Raw genomic sequence first — 16,695 nt, 5'->3', positions numbered from 1 at the left:
GAAGTTCACTGGTGTTGACGCTTTGTCACGTGATCAACTCTAGCGCTGTCCGATTCGTGAACTCTGATCTAGACTTCCTAGTTGGCTAGTGATTATTATCAGCGTTAAATGTAACGTTACAGTACAGAAGTCGTCTTCACTGCATACGTGTTGTTTGAAGGCACAAATTATGTTTACTTTCGTTGATGTTAAAACGCATGTTTAACGGTGTAACGTTAGACGTTTTCGCGAATAACTGTATCTATTTCAATCTGTAGGCTCTGTATAATTAAATCAGTGTTGATAAATCACCCACAGTTGCATATTCGTGTGTTTGTTTAACAGGTTTGAAAGGTGGGTGGGTGTGATCTAGAATTAGGGCTGTGCCATCTCGATGACGTGGAGGAACTCAAGTCAGCCCTAACTTTAAACCTCTCCGGCTCATGCACTTGAATTAAACACAAATTTAAACACAGTTTTAAAATCAACTGGCTTGAATGGGTTTCTAAAGCGCAGGACTGACGTCTGTTTCGCTTTCCGGACAGCTGATCGCGCGAGCAACACTGTGAGTAGACCGTTTCCATGTCAGTGGGGGTTCAGGCCTGACATACGACTTGTATCTTAAATATGGTACTTTACAAGCATTTAAGCTTTGCAAAGTGGTTGCAAGAGTGACATTTATGGGATACTTGTCCTTATAAATGTAAGTGGGGTCACATATAGCCAGTATTTGAATGTTTCCTAGTCGGGCATGTTTAGCTCCGCCCAGTAACTCATCTGTCAGTGATGTCAAACCCCGTTGACTGTTCATTTACACAGGACAAGCAAAGAAATATCAAATGTAATAAGAATCTCATGCTATTTCTGAGACATGTCCACAAACAGTGCTGCTCCTGCAAGTTTAGTTTTACACAGATCTTCTTTTGTTTTGTTTTTCTTGACACACCTTTTCATGTAATGTTACTTTTCAGGATGTTTTCACCCTTCCAGAATTGCATGTTTAAGGATGCATGCATCTTTAAATGGTTGATGTTATGTTGTAAATGCAGATACAATCCATAAACAGATGCATACATACATTAATCACATCAGGCAGTTTGCAGTGTAGCAGCAGGCAGACACCAAATAACACACACACACACACACACACACAAAAATTTGAAAAATGGGGACATGTGTTATGTCCTCATAAGTCACCCTCTCCTTGTAATACCTGTGTCATACCCATGTCATTATACAGAGTTGTGTCCTGATATGTCACAAAAAAATGCCCCCCCCCCCCCCCCACACACACACACAGACACCTGTTTTGTACCTTTATGGTGACTTTCCATTCACGTATGTAGTTTTTATATTGAACCAACGATATTTCCTCCCTTTTAACCCCCAACCTTTTCCCTAAACCTAACCATAAGAAAGCATTTTGCAGTTTTAGATTAATTAAAACCTCAGACATAATCAAAATATATGTGATATAAAGAATAACAATGGAAACTTGACTGTGCAGTAAATAAGTACACCCCTACATCAGAGGCTTCATGATGTGTTTCTTTTAAGTTTGATAAAAACAACAAGAATACATATTTTGCTCATTCCTCCATACTGTGTGATGTTGGAGGGTTTCTTTCATGTACGGCCCATCACAACAGTTCAACTGGATTAAAGGTCTGGATTACAAGTGGTCTGAAATCCTCCATCTGTAAATTGTTTTACATACAATAGAATTAGTTTGGAAATGCCTAGAAGTCCCTTTCCACACTTTCCTTTAACCTTATAGAATATTGTAGTATTATCATCAGTGCTGATGTAGTGGTGCACTACTCATTTTTTCCACACACAAAATCTATTATTATTATTATTTTAGCTGCAAATGATAACAAAATGTACACTTGAAGATTGGGTACAATACTGCTGGTCAGACCAGCTTAGGTGGTATAAAAATAAAGAGACCACAGTGATACATGAGACACAAAAATAGCACTTGTAAAGTGAAAGTCGTGACATTTGCCAAGTATGGTAACCCATACTCGGAATTGGTGCTCTGCATTTAACCATCCAAGTGCACAAACACGCCAGTGAGAAGTGAACACATCGTGAACACACACCCGGAGCAGTGGGCAGCTATAGATCCAGCGCCCGGGGAGCAACTGGGGGTTCAGTGCCTTGCTCAAGGACACTTCAGTCATGGGTATTGAGGATGGAAGAGAGCGCTGAACACAGACACTCTGTGAGCTGCTACAACTCATAAAAGCATCAGCTCCTTTAAAGCACCTTCAAATCTTGTCATCAGTTTTGTTATTTGACCAACGGAAAACTGATACACAGTACTTTTCAAAATGTTTAGTGCCACACGTTTTAATGTTTTTGAATAATGTTCTCCAAGACTGCATTTATTTGATCAGAAATACAGTAATGTGCTCAAGAAAAAATGTGATATTATTAGCCATGTTGAAAACAGCTGTGCTTTTTAATTTTCATTAGATTTCTTTTGTAATACTATAAAAGCCACATTTTATGATTTTAATATATTTGAACCAAATAAAAGTGTTTATTTCTAAAAAAAAAAACTAAAAAGAAATCCTACAAATTTGAAGGGTACTGTGTATTGGAAGAGTAAGTCATATTATAAAGTGAATTTACTGTATATGTGTTCAGCATCAAGCAAGCAGTACACAATATGTGAGACTGACATTTTTCTGTTTCCTTTGGTTTTGTTTCTTGTTTAACCAACCATGAATTTTATTCTAGCCTATTAGAATAGAATGACCTATTTGCATTAGTCTTCTGAATAACATGAAAACATTTTCATAAGCAGTTATGGATGCAAATAAGGCTCGCTCTTCACAGTGTCAATTGTGTGGCGTTACTTGTGCTGTTTCGTCTGCATTGAAGTAAAATCTAACCCTGTACCTTTTTTATGCCCCTTCCTTGTCTCTTTTTGTCTGTGTGTAACACAGGGATCAGGAAAAATGCAACTTGGCTTGTCGGTTTCTGACAGTGATGTCTCTTCGTTCACCCCTCTGGTGGTCCTGGAGCTAGCTGATGACACTAAAGCAGAGGCAATCTCTTGGTTACTAAACAGGATCAGAGACAAGCAGCAAAATGGAGGTGAGACCCCTGGCATGTTACATCTAGGAAAAGAGGCTGACAGGAACTTAAAATTTTCTGTAATATCTGATGCCTTCTGAAGTTGTCTGTGTTTGAAGTCCATTCTTTGTTTTTCGGGCCCCCGTCAGCGTTACTCAACCACTCTGACCCACCAAACATGGAGCATAGAGGAGCATAGACTATCAAATTCTGCTTGTAGAGGAAACACAAGTGCAAAGTTACTTCATACATATTGCTTGCACAGACAACAAGGAATGACTCTGTGCCATATGAACTGCTCCGTGCCCTATTCATCAATTAAAGTAGTTTGACACTGCAGTGTTACATGTATATAAGTTCTAGTTCTGTAATGAATTTTAACTGTACTTAAACTGTTAAGCTGTCATAAATGATAAAGTACTGCTGTAATGTTTCGATACTAGAGACCAGTAACATGAGATGTCATTGTATCAAGCTGTTTTTATATTTATACAGATTATGGTTCAATGACATGATGTTTGCTTTATTCAAAAGTAAATCGAAAATTCCTTCTTTGATTAGCATGTTTGCACTTTCAGTTTACTATTTCAAAACTTTTGTCTGCAACATCAAAATCATGTGATGTAGCCAGTATGCATAAAAAAAAAAAAAAAAAACAGGAAATGATTCCCTCGTGACTGTTCTCTGGTAAAATGAGCTCCCAACCACCACCCAGTCTACCATCACAAAAATCCTTTCTGCACTTCATCTCTGATTTATCTTGTTTATTAAATTAGATTTCCACTAAACTTGCCATTGTTTACTATGAATAATGCTGGCTTTATGTAATCTTCCTTATGTGTAATGATAAATGAATACATATGAATGTATATACTGTATGTCAACAATGCAAATATCATAAAATGTGACCTTTTGCCTGACAAGAAAATACTTTTTTTAGAGTCCATAAATTGAGTCACACAGTTTTCCTTAGTTAAATTTTATGCACATGCTTTATTCATTGGGAATTTGACATGGTAACGTATGTAGTGTAACATGGTGATTCTGTTTTACAGGAGCAGAGTTGTTGGTGAATCAGCTCCTGTTTCCAGCTCAGGATGATCAGAAGTCTAATCCAAATGTCTTTGTGGTGGGCTCTACATTGCAAAGGCTCTTAAATGGAGCTGAGGATGTTGGATTGTTTAAGGAGTTTCAAGATGGGACAATGCGAGGATTCACTTATGCCAACAGAGAAAGCTTCAAAGACTTTAATGGTGAGATTTGTTAGAAACGAGATATTGATACTTTGAGAACAATTATCTTTATTAACTAGTTGCTTACTAGCATGTACATTACTAGTGTAAGGTCCAGGCACTCGGCCCAAGGAAGGTATCCGGTGCTGGATGAAGGTTTTCTACACGTTTGGTCTTTCGGTGCGTAGAGTTATTCAGTTTAGGTTAAACTCAAATCTGACTCCGTTTTATTATCTAATCTGACTCCATTTTAATTATGACCTCAGATTTAGTTTGAAAGGCAAATTGGTTGTTTGCCTGTCTCTAATTATTATTACTCTGAGATTTGATTATTCTATTTATTCTCTCATATTATTGTACTCGTTCATTCGGGTGCTCATGTCGCTCAAAGATATCGCTTTGGCCTTAGCGTGTCTTATGGTCACATTCTCGTCAGTCTTGGTTATTAGACAGAGGTAATTGGCTAATACTTTAGAAGGCTGCTCATCTGCTTGCTCATTCTAATAGTAATTTTAATTAGCCCCCATAGATTTGTACACACTTGAATAAAGCAACATTATTTCTAGTCAGAGGTCACGACCACTAATATAGGTATAAGCCGACCAATATTACTTTCCCTGATAGTAGTTTTGGTATGGTCATGCCATGGTTTCCCATGTACACTTAGCTAGAGTAATATTACAATAAACCGAGGTGTGGACACACTTCATGCTATGGGCTCATTCCAGCTACAGAAGGCCCTGATCCTTTTGATGCAAACCTTTAAATACATCAGACCAAGACAAACACCCCCCGAGATGGAGACAGATACTAACAATTGGAATTTGCATTAAGTCAGGTCCCAGACCAGGGTAGTTTACACCTCAAAGGGAACAGAATGTAATTTATATGGAAGACCCTGTAAAAGGGCACTCCCATTACAGTCATCAAAATATCTCTTGACTCTTAAGATCTATATTATCTTTTAATCTACTTTTGCAAGATTGAAACCATTGTACCAGTTGCACTGAGACATTTCCAATGATACTAGACATGAGTGTTAGTTCACTTGCATTGACATTTTCATGTAATCATTTTGAGCAGATTGAGTAGAAGGAAGAATGGGTGAAGGGATTTAAAATGAAACAAATGGCCAGAAGGGAAGGAGGTCTCCTGCGCCTCCACTCTGTGGGGTGTCTCGAAGATGCCCGTGTATGTTTGTATTGTCTGTTTCTCAGGAGATCAAAGTATCTCCGGTTCTTTCATCCATACGCTAGAATACTGACTGTTTATTACTATTTCTGAAAAACTTATTAATGTCTAATTCTGAATGACCATATTTTAGATTCCCCCTACGTACACAACAATTACCTTACTAACTATTAATAAGTAGCAAATTAGGTTATTATTAGTTTATTGAGGTTAAAGTCATAAGGGCTGTTTACACAACAATGTTTTCAGTGTAAAACGGGAAACATAATATGCTTTATAAACTTTTTAACTCATATTTTTGAAAATGGGTTTCAAAGTGCAAGTTTTTGGAAATGCCCCTGTTATCGTTTTTGTGTAAACACCCAATATGGGAGTCTTTGAAAATGGTGACATCATGCACATGTGTAGTATGCGTTAGGTATGTAGACATGTACAGTACGTGTCGATTTTAAAGGCAAGCGTTAACAAACATATACAACAATGCTGGAGTATATGGTACTGTTATTGCTACTCAAGAGTTTGCTAACGCTTCTTCACCAAAATTACTGTACAACCAAGGTACTGTTGTTTACTAACAAGGTGACCGCACCAACTACTGAACTGCCATACGTAATATAGCATTTTTTGGCCGTTTTTGCAGATATATGTACGTGCGAATCATTTTGAAAATGTTGTTGTGTATATGTAAAACTTTTTTAAAAGTATTATGTAGACAAGCGCAGTACGTGTCGATTTTAAAGGCAAGCGCGAACAAACATACAGTTTCTTACTACATCATTGTCATGTAAACGTAGGCTAAAAGTGTGACAGGTTTTTCTAACATGAATACAGTATTAAGATACAATACACTCAGTAACTGTATTGGCGCAGATTGTTCTGTGACATTGCGTTGTTACATTTTAATCATAGGAGATGGAGAAGGATTTCTCAGTGACGCAGAGTGTCAATACATTATCAAACATGAGTTGGACACACTTAGGGCTAAGAATGAAGAGCATGTCCCTGGATACCCAAAGCTCAAGCTCTACCCTGGAAAATCAGTTGGTAAGTGTATATCTATAACCAGCTGCATTAGATATATACAGTAACAAAAACATTAAAGTTGCTGTGTGTATTTATTTTATTTAATTTAAAATGCTTCTATCCCAGATTGAAATGCAGACTCAGTAAGTTATTTGTAAATTTTCCACACAGTTTTATACATGCTGGGTCTTTTATGCTTTCAAAATTGTTCTGTTTGTTTGAACGGCCCGGCACAAGAACAGTACCTCAAACAACGGTGTGTATCAACTTGAAATCTAAATTGACCCCATTTACATGTCATCTGTACATCATATTCCTAGAAGCTGTTCATCCTCATAACCTTTAAGCAAAAAGTTTTGAACAAAAATTGCTTCTCTGAGGGGAGGGTGGTGAAAATGCTGGTAAAGGGTTAGTTCACCCAAAAATGTAAATTCTGTTATTAATTACTCACACTCATACTAACCCTCAAACCTGCAAGACCTTTGTTCATCTTCGGAATACAAATTAAGATATTTTTTATAAAATCCCATGAGATCACTCTTTGTGTGCAAAAAAAATAAAATTATTATAAAAATAAAATATATATAATTATTTTCTGCACATGTATGTGCTGTTGTACTATCTAACGTTGAATTCTGACACGAAACAGAAGAAATTATTGAATAAAGTTATTTTGGTTTTCTTTGTGCAAAAAAAATATTTTATTTTCGTAGCTTCATAAAATTGATGTCACATGGACTATATTAATTATGTCTTTACCACTTTTCTGGGCCTTGAACATGTCAGTTGCATTGCTGTACTGTCTATTGAGGAGCAGAAAGCTCTCGAATTTCATCAAATATATCTTAATTTGTGTTCTGAAGAACAAAAGTCTTACAGGTTTGGAACGACTTGAGGGTGAGTAATTAATGACAGAATTTTTATTTTTACTAACCATTTGGCCAATGGCCACACTTTCTGTGTGCTAAAACAATATAAGTTTAAATGTTGATTACTTGGTTATAGGTTATTCAAAAGGGAAATTTTGAAATGGAATATTAATATTGGTGTTTTACTTTAAAAAAGTAATGTTGAAATAAGTCTTAGTATTTATAAGGTCATGTTATCTCAACATGGCGTTTCTCAGGAGTAGGAGACCCTGCACATGTAGAATAAAACTATTTCTTTGTGTTGCTTTACATCAGGGTGAAACTGTCTTGAAATAGAAAAAGTGCAGCGTGGTCAACAGTTGAATTAAATTTAAATTTAAAACATTGCCATTCAGATTGTCATATTTGCTGTTTAACACTAAAGCTTTAGTATTTATTTTATTCACATGTTGTTTCACAGTGCTTTTTTGGTTTTATGTTTAAAATGACATTTTATCTGTAAACTCTTTTCCAGTGCGGAGGTTGCAGTCTAAAGGTGTCCTAATCCAGTATTTTCCTCTCCATAACAAAGAAGACCTTAAAAGACTCTCGTTCTCATGGTACAAAAAGTTCAAACTGTCCTTCCAGCCACTGGGTGAGTCACTCCATCTGTGTGCGCTGGCAGCATGAACTTTAAACCCAACTCCAACTTTATTATCAGTTTTCTGATACAACTTACTGTGAAAGAATTTCACAAGAGTTTTTGTTGTACATTTGATGGGTGTGTTTATTTATAGCTGTTCTCTTTAATTATTTAGGGAATTAAAAAGTACTGTTGATTTGCCTTGCTTAATACAAATGTAAAGTGAAGCAGATTTGTAGTTGCACCATATCAAGGCTCATCTCCACTTAAAGTCTGGTGTTTTTGAACATTAAACACATGCATTGAAACTGCTGTATGCACAGGATGCTATATTGATGGCAGATGTTCTGTTTGTGTCTTCCATGATGTAGATGACATCAGACATTACTTTGGTGAGGGTCTGGCGCTCTACTTTGGATTTCTGGAGTATTTCACATTTGCCTTGGTGCCCATGGCCCTCATCGGTATCCCTTACTACCTCTTTGACTGGGAGGACTATGACAAGTATGTGCTGTTTGCCGTCTTCAACCTGGTTTGGTCTACAGTATTCTTGGAAGTGTGGAAGAGATGTAGTGCTACGTTGGCATATGGGTGGGGAACTCTTTGCCGCAAAAAAGCATTTGAAGAACCAAGAGCTGGATTCCATGGAGCTCTGGGATTAAATCCAGTCACGGGCCGAGAGGAACCGGTCTACCCTAGCTCGAAGTACTAGTTTTTAAATGTTATCATGTTTAAAAAAAAAAGTATAGTATCATGATAAATATGGGATGTTTGACAGTCTTTATTTTCCCACGACAGGCGGCAGTTGAGGATATATTTGGTATCGGTTCCCTTCGTTCTGCTGTGCCTGTATCTGTCCTTTTACGTGATGATGGTTTACTTTGACATGGAGTTCTGGGCCATAAATACATACCATGAAAATCCTAACATTGCGACGAGCATTCTGCTGTTTGTACCCAGTATCATCTACGCGGTGGTCATCGAGATCATGAACTTACTGTATCGCTATGCTGCAGAGTTTCTCACTGAATGGGGTGAGCCAGAAATTCTTGGGTTTTTTTTCATTCTTATTTTATATTCTTTGTTTTTTGTCTTGGCTTAATAACAGTTAACTTAAAAGGGATAGTTCACCCCAAAATGAAAATTCTGTCATTAATTACTCAGCCTCATGTCGTTCCAAACTCATAAAACATTTGTTTATCTTCAGAGCACAAATTAAGATATTTTTGATGGAATCTGAGAGCTCTCTGAGCCTCCCATCAATAGCAACGCAACTATAATGTTCTCAAGTCCAGAAAATATATTCTTTTATTACTATATATAACTATATCCATTTGCGTATCTTCGCAAAATTTAAGTTGAGCCACTGATATCAGTTTATATTTTTATTGATTTTAATTTGAACATTTTTAAATTAGAATGGAGTTAGAGTATTTTAATATATTAATAATAATTTATTTAAATGCTTAAGGCATCACACTTCCTCCTTGAGTTTGCTGAGGCCCCATAGTTAAGAAACATTGGTTTAAATCATATTTATTTGTGATGTTGCCATCATTTCATGGAAAGGCTATTAATGACTCACGCCAATAATTAGTTTCTGTTACCTTCCAACACGAAGGCAAATCACATTCCTTGTATTTCATTTTTACAGAAAACCACAGACTGGAGTCATCATTTCAGAATCACCTTGTGCTCAAAGTTTTGGTGGTATGCTTTCAGTTTTTCTTTTTTTTCAGTCTTGTAATATTGAGCATTGAATTTACTTGAATTTAATGTTTTACTAATAAAATAAATAAAAAAAAAATAAAATAAAATATATATATATATATATATATATATATATATATATATATAATTTTTTTTTTTGCTTCTTTAAATATATTGGGTAATTTTAAAACCGTGATTTCAATGCCTATATGGTTCTATTTAAAAATCATTAGTAACTATAAATGACTGGAATAGTAGTGAAAATGCATTGGTCTAAAGGTGTGGTAACCCTGGCTTTATTAAAATAATGCACATTTCTAAAGCGAAGATTCTGTTTTTATTATTGGATGTTTTTGTTTGTTTCCAGTTTAACTTCGTGAACTGCTTTGCCTCTCTCTTCTATATTGCATTTGTCATGCAAAATATGGTGCTTTTGAGACAGGTAAGTATTTCGGACGAAGCTCAGCAGCTTCGCCAAGCAATATATCAAGTGTAGTTACAAGATGCCTCATGGTTTGAAATGGAGGGAATTGTCTCTGTGTGTGGATCCTCAGAGTTTGGCCACTCTGCTCATCACCTCTCAAATCCTGAATCAAGTGATGGAGGCCTTCCTGCCATACTGGCTACAGAGGAGGAGGAACAAGAAAGTCCATAAGAGGATGAGGAGACTGATGGGTGATAAAGAGCTCCCCCTGCTGGGACAAGTTCAGCTGGAGACCGAAATGAACACCTATCTGGTAGGTTATGGAATTACATTTGGTTCAATAATAATGAACGAAACTTTTTAAAACTGAACCTAAATTTTTCATAAGCTATCAAAAATATGCCATTACAAAAGTAGAAAAAGCACAATGAAAAGGAAAAAAATGAACTCAGTCACACAAATTTAACGGGCTCCTCAAATTCATTCTTCGCTTCATTCTTTGTTAATGTCTTTCAAAGATTCGTTTTGGCTAATGGTGGATTTTGAATTAATTTCGCTTATGCTTTGAGGTTTTTCGTTTGATGTTTTGACACAAACTTCTCGTGGGGGCGGGCTTAACAGTGGTCTACTCTGATTGGATAGCATATTGAAAAGCTCTCGCTGTGATTAGTATTACTAAATATGTAAATAATATTTTACCTTTGATCGTCTCAGTCTGTAAAGATGTCCTTCAAGGCAGCTTGAAGTAAGCTTTTTTTACTGAATGACAATAATAACAATAACAATGAAAATAACAAACTGTTGCACACTGTAACATGAAAAACTTGTATCGATGTAATTGGTTACTTAAGTAACACAAGCTTACTTCAAGCTGCCTTGAAGGACAAGAGCTCATCTTTACAGACTGAGACGATCAAAGATCAAATATTATTTACGTATTTAGTAATACAACGCACAACGTATTGCATACAAATCATTTTTATTAATGCAGAGAACAAAAACATACAAAAGTATAAACATACATCACATAATATCAACCACAAAAAAATAATAAAGAATAAAATAGAACTAAAGAAAAGATCAAAGGCGGAGCAAATTCTAACAGTCCTAAGCTTTCTTATTAGTAGATACTGAAATTACATTCAAATAGTTTTCCATTTCTTTTAGGAAAACAGAGAAGACAGGTTTTTTTTATTAATAACAAAACTGTTATTTTTGTTTGTGGGGTCAGTCATAATACCCAAATACAATGTTTTTCATATGTACTGAGAAGCCTGGCAAAATCTTACAGTTGATTAACACACCAATATAATCCCAAAGTTTCTGAGTGTAGTTACATGACGAAAATAAGTATACAGTTTCTTCAGAACTCAAACAAAAAGAACCTGTGAATGATCTTAAAATAAATGTCTTTCACTTTGTCTGGTAAAAAATAATTTTTTTGCGGTAGAGACCAGATTTAATCACTGCGAGAGCTTTCCAATATGCGTGGCGCGCGCCACAGAATGACGTCTGTACTTCCCGATCAGAGAGCACCTCTCCATCAAAAGCTCCATCCAATCAGAGTAGATCACTGTTAAGCCCGCCCCCATGAGAGGTTTGTGTCAAAACACCAAACGAAAAACTGCGAAGCATAAGCAAAATCTGTGGCAATGTATTCAGAATCCACGATTAGCGAAAACGAATCTTTGAAAAACATTAACAAAGAATGAAGTATATATGAAGAGCCTGTTAAATTTCTGCGACTGAGTTCATTTTTTGCATTTTCATTTTGTTTTTTCTTCTTTTGTAATGGCATATTTTTTATAGTTTATGAGAAAAGTTACATTGAGTTTTATAAAGTTTCGTTCATTATTATTGAACCAAATGTTATTCCATAGTAGGTCCCAGTAATGCAACTGTTATCAGTTGGGTACACCTTGAGTCTCAAAGAATATATAACAAGCACTTTCCCCTAAAGTCCACCTTAGGAGTTTCTTGCACCAAAAAACATCATCATTTAGGTTTTAAATCACAATATATGTCCCTTTTTGACCTTTACATTTCTCTGTTATAACTTCTCTGATCAGGGCACATTTGACGATTACCTGGAGCAGTTCCTGTTGTTCGGCTATGTGAGTCTGTTCTCCTGTGTGTATCCTCTGGCTGCTGTGCTGGTGGTGCTGAACAACATCACCGAGGTTTATTCTGACGCCTTCAAGATGTGCCATGTTTTCAAGCGTCCCTTTTCAGAACCAGCCGCGAACATCGGTGTGTGGCAGGTGAGAAATCCTCATGAGGTCTCAAGTCTCACATCCAGAAGAGCTGGTAATTGACTGTACTTTAGAGAAAGCTTAACAGACAGAAGAAATATAAAGTGCCATAAAAACAGAGTTGAATCTGATGAACTTCAAATGTTTATTTGAATCGTCATAATTACGCTGCATGTCATGGATATCTATGTTAAAAACAAATACAGAAAAAAAGGTGCTATTTTAATATTAGCAATCGAAAATGTGGCCTTCTTAATATTGATTGTTTAAAGTTTCTTACAAAAATAGAAATCGTTATTATTTATGTTTATTTATGACCTCATGCCCTTCTATTCCATATGCCCGTTGTTTTTCATAAAACATTGACCATCAAAAATCATCCTAATATGCGTTTCCTATTAATTTAAAATGAATTGTAACAATGAATGGTAATAATAATGTAAAAGAAGAATTAAAAATAAGAAACATGTACACGGTTATCTTAAACCATATGATAGCATTGTCTGAGGACATAATTTTTACTGTTGGGTGAACTTGCGTGCAAAGGCCCATGAAAGATGGATTTGGCACAGTTTTACTCCTATTCAGAGAAAAGGGCATGCGAAATTGATATCACACAGTGGTGTACAAAGTACACAAATCATATACTTGAGTTAAAGTACAAATGCTCCAATAAAAATATAAGTACTACTTTAAAGTTTGTCTTGAGTAAACGGTACAAAATTACTTTTTTTTTTAATGTACCAATGTATCAAATGTAAAACTCCATCATTTATGTATTTATTTAATGTGATATGCTTCATCCTTTTACCCAGAATACCTCAGAGTCAGAACTAGGCATAAGGAAGATTAGTGGAAACAGACATTTAAATGATCAAAAACATCAAAACACACTATTCTCTCTTATATATCTGATATCCACTTACCATTTTAATTTATTTAGACTAAATGTCTTTATAAGAAACATCTGTCTGTCCCATTTAAAATGTTCTATATGTTTACAAACCAGTGTTATTCTAGTACTATTATAGCATTTGATAATATTTTAAATTAGCTTTTATTATTATTTTTTTATGTGCTGTTGCCATCTTTATTTATTACATTTCTTTCTCTCTCTCTCTCTCTCTCTCTCTCTCTCACACACACACACACCCACACACACATACACACACAAAGGCACACACACTTACAAAAACAAAACTAACATTTCATCTTTTTATTCTTTCAGTTGGCATTCGAGACGATGAGCCTTATTGCCGTGGTGACCAACTGTGCCTTGATTGGTTTATCCCCACAAGTGAAAGCATATTTCCCTGAATCAGACACTCAGCTGATCCTCATTGTGGTGGCAATAGAGGTAACACATTCTCCTGTCCTTAAACTATGATAACCTGTAACCTCCTTTTGCAATGGCCCAGATGGTCCATAAGGTGGCATCAGTGAGTTGTTTTCATTCTGCATGTGAGTGTGTGAGTGTTAAAGGGTGCTAAACTTGGCTGTAGTCCTTGTTTCCTTAACCGCCATCCTGGTGGTTTGGATAATGCAGGAAACATAGTGTACTAGACTTTGTCAGTTTGTGTAAGAGAAGAATCCAGATCCCCACTACAGTGGAGCTCCAGTCCATGTGGGTTAACGTCAGAATTAAACAGGAGGTTCAGTAAAGGATAAGCTTTGCTTCTACCCTCAGGAGACCCGCTCAAAATAACTGACCCAAAGCATGGAGAGAATCACGCACTCACACACAAACACACTAGAGGCTTGTGTTTTTGGGGAAGAGAAAATAGAACTCCTGAAATTCTGTGTGAACCTGGCGGGGATCTGGGGAGGAATTCATTGTGCCATGTCTTGTTTTCTGCTAATTAAACTTCGCAGTAATCACTGGAGTTGTAATTAGGCCATACTGATTTGCGCACGGCATCGGCGTACCGTGACAGAATTTTAAATAAAACTCAAAAACCGGGAGTGCTGTGGGAATAGAAAAGTCTTGACAAACCTCAAAAGCAAATGTCTGTAGTAATTCGGGTTTGTGTGTGGCTTTGTTGTTTCGTTCTGCAACATTAAATCAAGTAAACTTAATCTAAATTGACTCAAGTGAGAGAAGATATGCATGTCAAATCAAAAGCAAACCGTAGCATATTCGCCTCGAATAGGCTGTATTCAGATTGATTGGATTGAGTTTGGCTGCTCCTGCTGGTGGGTGTAAATTGATTTGTTTAGGGCTGGTTCCGCTGGAGAACTGGTGTGCTGGCAACACTGGGACAGCTGCTTTCAGCTCAGGCCATGGCAGGTCAGCTTGTTGCTCCAAATCAACTTTGTTGTTTGTTTGTGGGTGAGTGTATGGTTACACTCTATGCCTGTATTTCTGATGTGTTTATTCATTTCCTGTGACGGCCATTGCACTCATCAACCTTTGATTGCTTGGATGGTAGAGTAGAGGATGTTACATTAGAACAGTTGTGTAACTAGTCTAATGTAACATCCTCTACTATCTATCTATCTTTCTATCTATCTATACCAGGGTAGGCAACAGAAGGCCTGACAATTATTTATATATATATATATATATATATATATATATATATATATATATATATATATATATATATATATATATATATATATATATATATATATATATATATATATATACATTTTGTGAATGATGCTGGCGATTAACTGTGCCGGTTACCTAATTTGGAGGCCTATTAATTTAGACAACGAATTAACAAATAAATAAATCACAAACATGATATTTCTGAATAAAATAATTTTATACACTTTTGTTATATGTAATTTGTCATTTTCAATTAATATATGCCTGCTATCTTCTTCTCATTGGCCTATTAGGCCTCTTATTATTATTAAGTTACTCCTGTTATTAAATTAATATTAGGCTACAATTTATTTGCCCCGCAATAATTTCATAGTGCATCATGGGAATGTGTCGTCACAGCGGCAATGCATTCTGGAAATTTAGTTCAAGGGAGCTACAGCGGAAACCACTCTTCACTCTGGGTGACTAAATGATGTATAATATAAGCCACTGGCTAGATTTTACTTACCAGTGTGTGAGTTGGAGGCTAAGTATAAGTTTAGCACCGATATATTTTCACTCGTCGTAGTCAAGGCCTAATGGTTAGATAGTCGGACTCCCAATCGAAAGGTTGTGAGTTCGAGTCTCAGGTCCGCAGGAATTGTGGGTGGGGGGGAGTGCATGAACAGCTCTCTCTCCACCTTCAATACCACGACTTAGGTGCCCTTGAGCAAGGCATCGAACCCCCAACTGCTCCCCGGGCGCCGCAGCATAAACGGCTGCCCACTGCTCCGGTCCACTGTGTGTTCACAGTGTGTGTGTGTGTGTGTGTTCACTGCTCTGTGTGTGTGCACTTCAGATGGGTTAAATGCAGAGCACAATTTCTGAGTATGGGTCACCACCATACTTGGCTGAATGTCACGTCACTTTCACTTTTTTCACTTTCATAATGGTTAGAGAGATGGACTTGTAACCATGAAGAGCACTATCCCACCCTCGATACCCATGGCTGAAGTGTCCTTGAGCAAGGCACTGAACCCCAATTGCTCACCAGGTGCTGGAACAAATAGCTGCCCACTGCTTGTGTGTGTGTGTGTTCCCTACTCAGTGCTGTGTGTGTGCACTTGGATGGGTTAAATGCAAAGCACCAATTGCGAGTATTGGTTATGGTACTTGGCAAATGTCACAACTTTATTTTTCTTTATATGTTGATTCAATTGCCAAAGTGTCCGTAGAGGGCTCTTATTTATTTATTTATTATTATTTATTTTATATTTTTGCAGAGCAGAATAACATTGAAATCGTGAGATTCAGTCATCAGAAATGGAAGTATGGAAATGATGTAGTGAATAAACACATTATACCTAACAAAACTGAATTGTTTACTTGACCTTATAATTATCTTTAAAAAAAAGGAAAATAAAATCTATTCATTTTAAGCTGTTAGACATAAATAAACATACAGTCATGTCTGTCCCAACTTAATATATATATATTTTTTATTAATTAGTTTTATTGAAGGGGGGAAAATGCTTTTAAATGGCCATTAATGGAGAAAACTGCTTTTTGGAACTATAATAATGAAGTTATGTCATCTAGCAGGTGTGTCTAAATGGACCATGTTAACCAGCCAAAAACCTAGAGCCCTTGGGTGTAACGTGTCAACTTTTAGCTGAATTAGTGGCTTGTGTTTGTGGCTACCTAAGGGACGGTTCTAAACCTGTTTGGAAATAACTGTAAAATTTGTCTGTCTGGTGCCGCAAATGATTCAGA

General features: G+C 36.4%; 1 protein-coding gene across 3 annotated transcripts in view; it reads left to right on the top strand.

Moving 5' to 3' along the window:
• Positions 1-56: 56 nt before the first annotated feature.
• ano10a (anoctamin 10a) overlaps positions 57-16,695 on the top strand; it is a 40,905-nt gene continuing 24,266 nt past the window's right edge. The window contains exons 1-12 of one of the 3 annotated variants that reach the window (XM_026284156.1): positions 57-544; positions 2,937-3,087; positions 4,122-4,319; positions 6,399-6,533; positions 7,896-8,015; positions 8,375-8,708; positions 8,802-9,037; positions 9,658-9,713; positions 10,081-10,155; positions 10,268-10,450; positions 12,207-12,398; positions 13,618-13,746. In XM_026284156.1, the coding sequence (XP_026139941.1) occupies positions 2,949-3,087; positions 4,122-4,319; positions 6,399-6,533; positions 7,896-8,015; positions 8,375-8,708; positions 8,802-9,037; positions 9,658-9,713; positions 10,081-10,155; positions 10,268-10,450; positions 12,207-12,398; positions 13,618-13,746 (1,797 nt within the window). In that variant the 5' untranslated portion in view covers positions 57-544; positions 2,937-2,948. Of the gene's footprint in view, positions 545-2,096; positions 2,207-2,936; positions 3,088-4,121; positions 4,320-6,398; positions 6,534-7,895; positions 8,016-8,374; positions 8,709-8,801; positions 9,038-9,657; positions 9,714-10,080; positions 10,156-10,267; positions 10,451-12,206; positions 12,399-13,617; positions 13,747-16,695 lie in introns of those variants that run through there. The other 2 variants (XM_026284154.1, XM_026284155.1) reach the window with 2 other exon arrangements.

The sequence above is a fragment of the Carassius auratus genome, chromosome 16, assembly GCF_003368295.1.
Source record: "Carassius auratus strain Wakin chromosome 16, ASM336829v1, whole genome shotgun sequence".
Taxonomy (NCBI): domain Eukaryota; kingdom Metazoa; phylum Chordata; class Actinopteri; order Cypriniformes; family Cyprinidae; genus Carassius; species Carassius auratus.
This window is presented reverse-complemented; position numbering and strand designations above follow the sequence as displayed.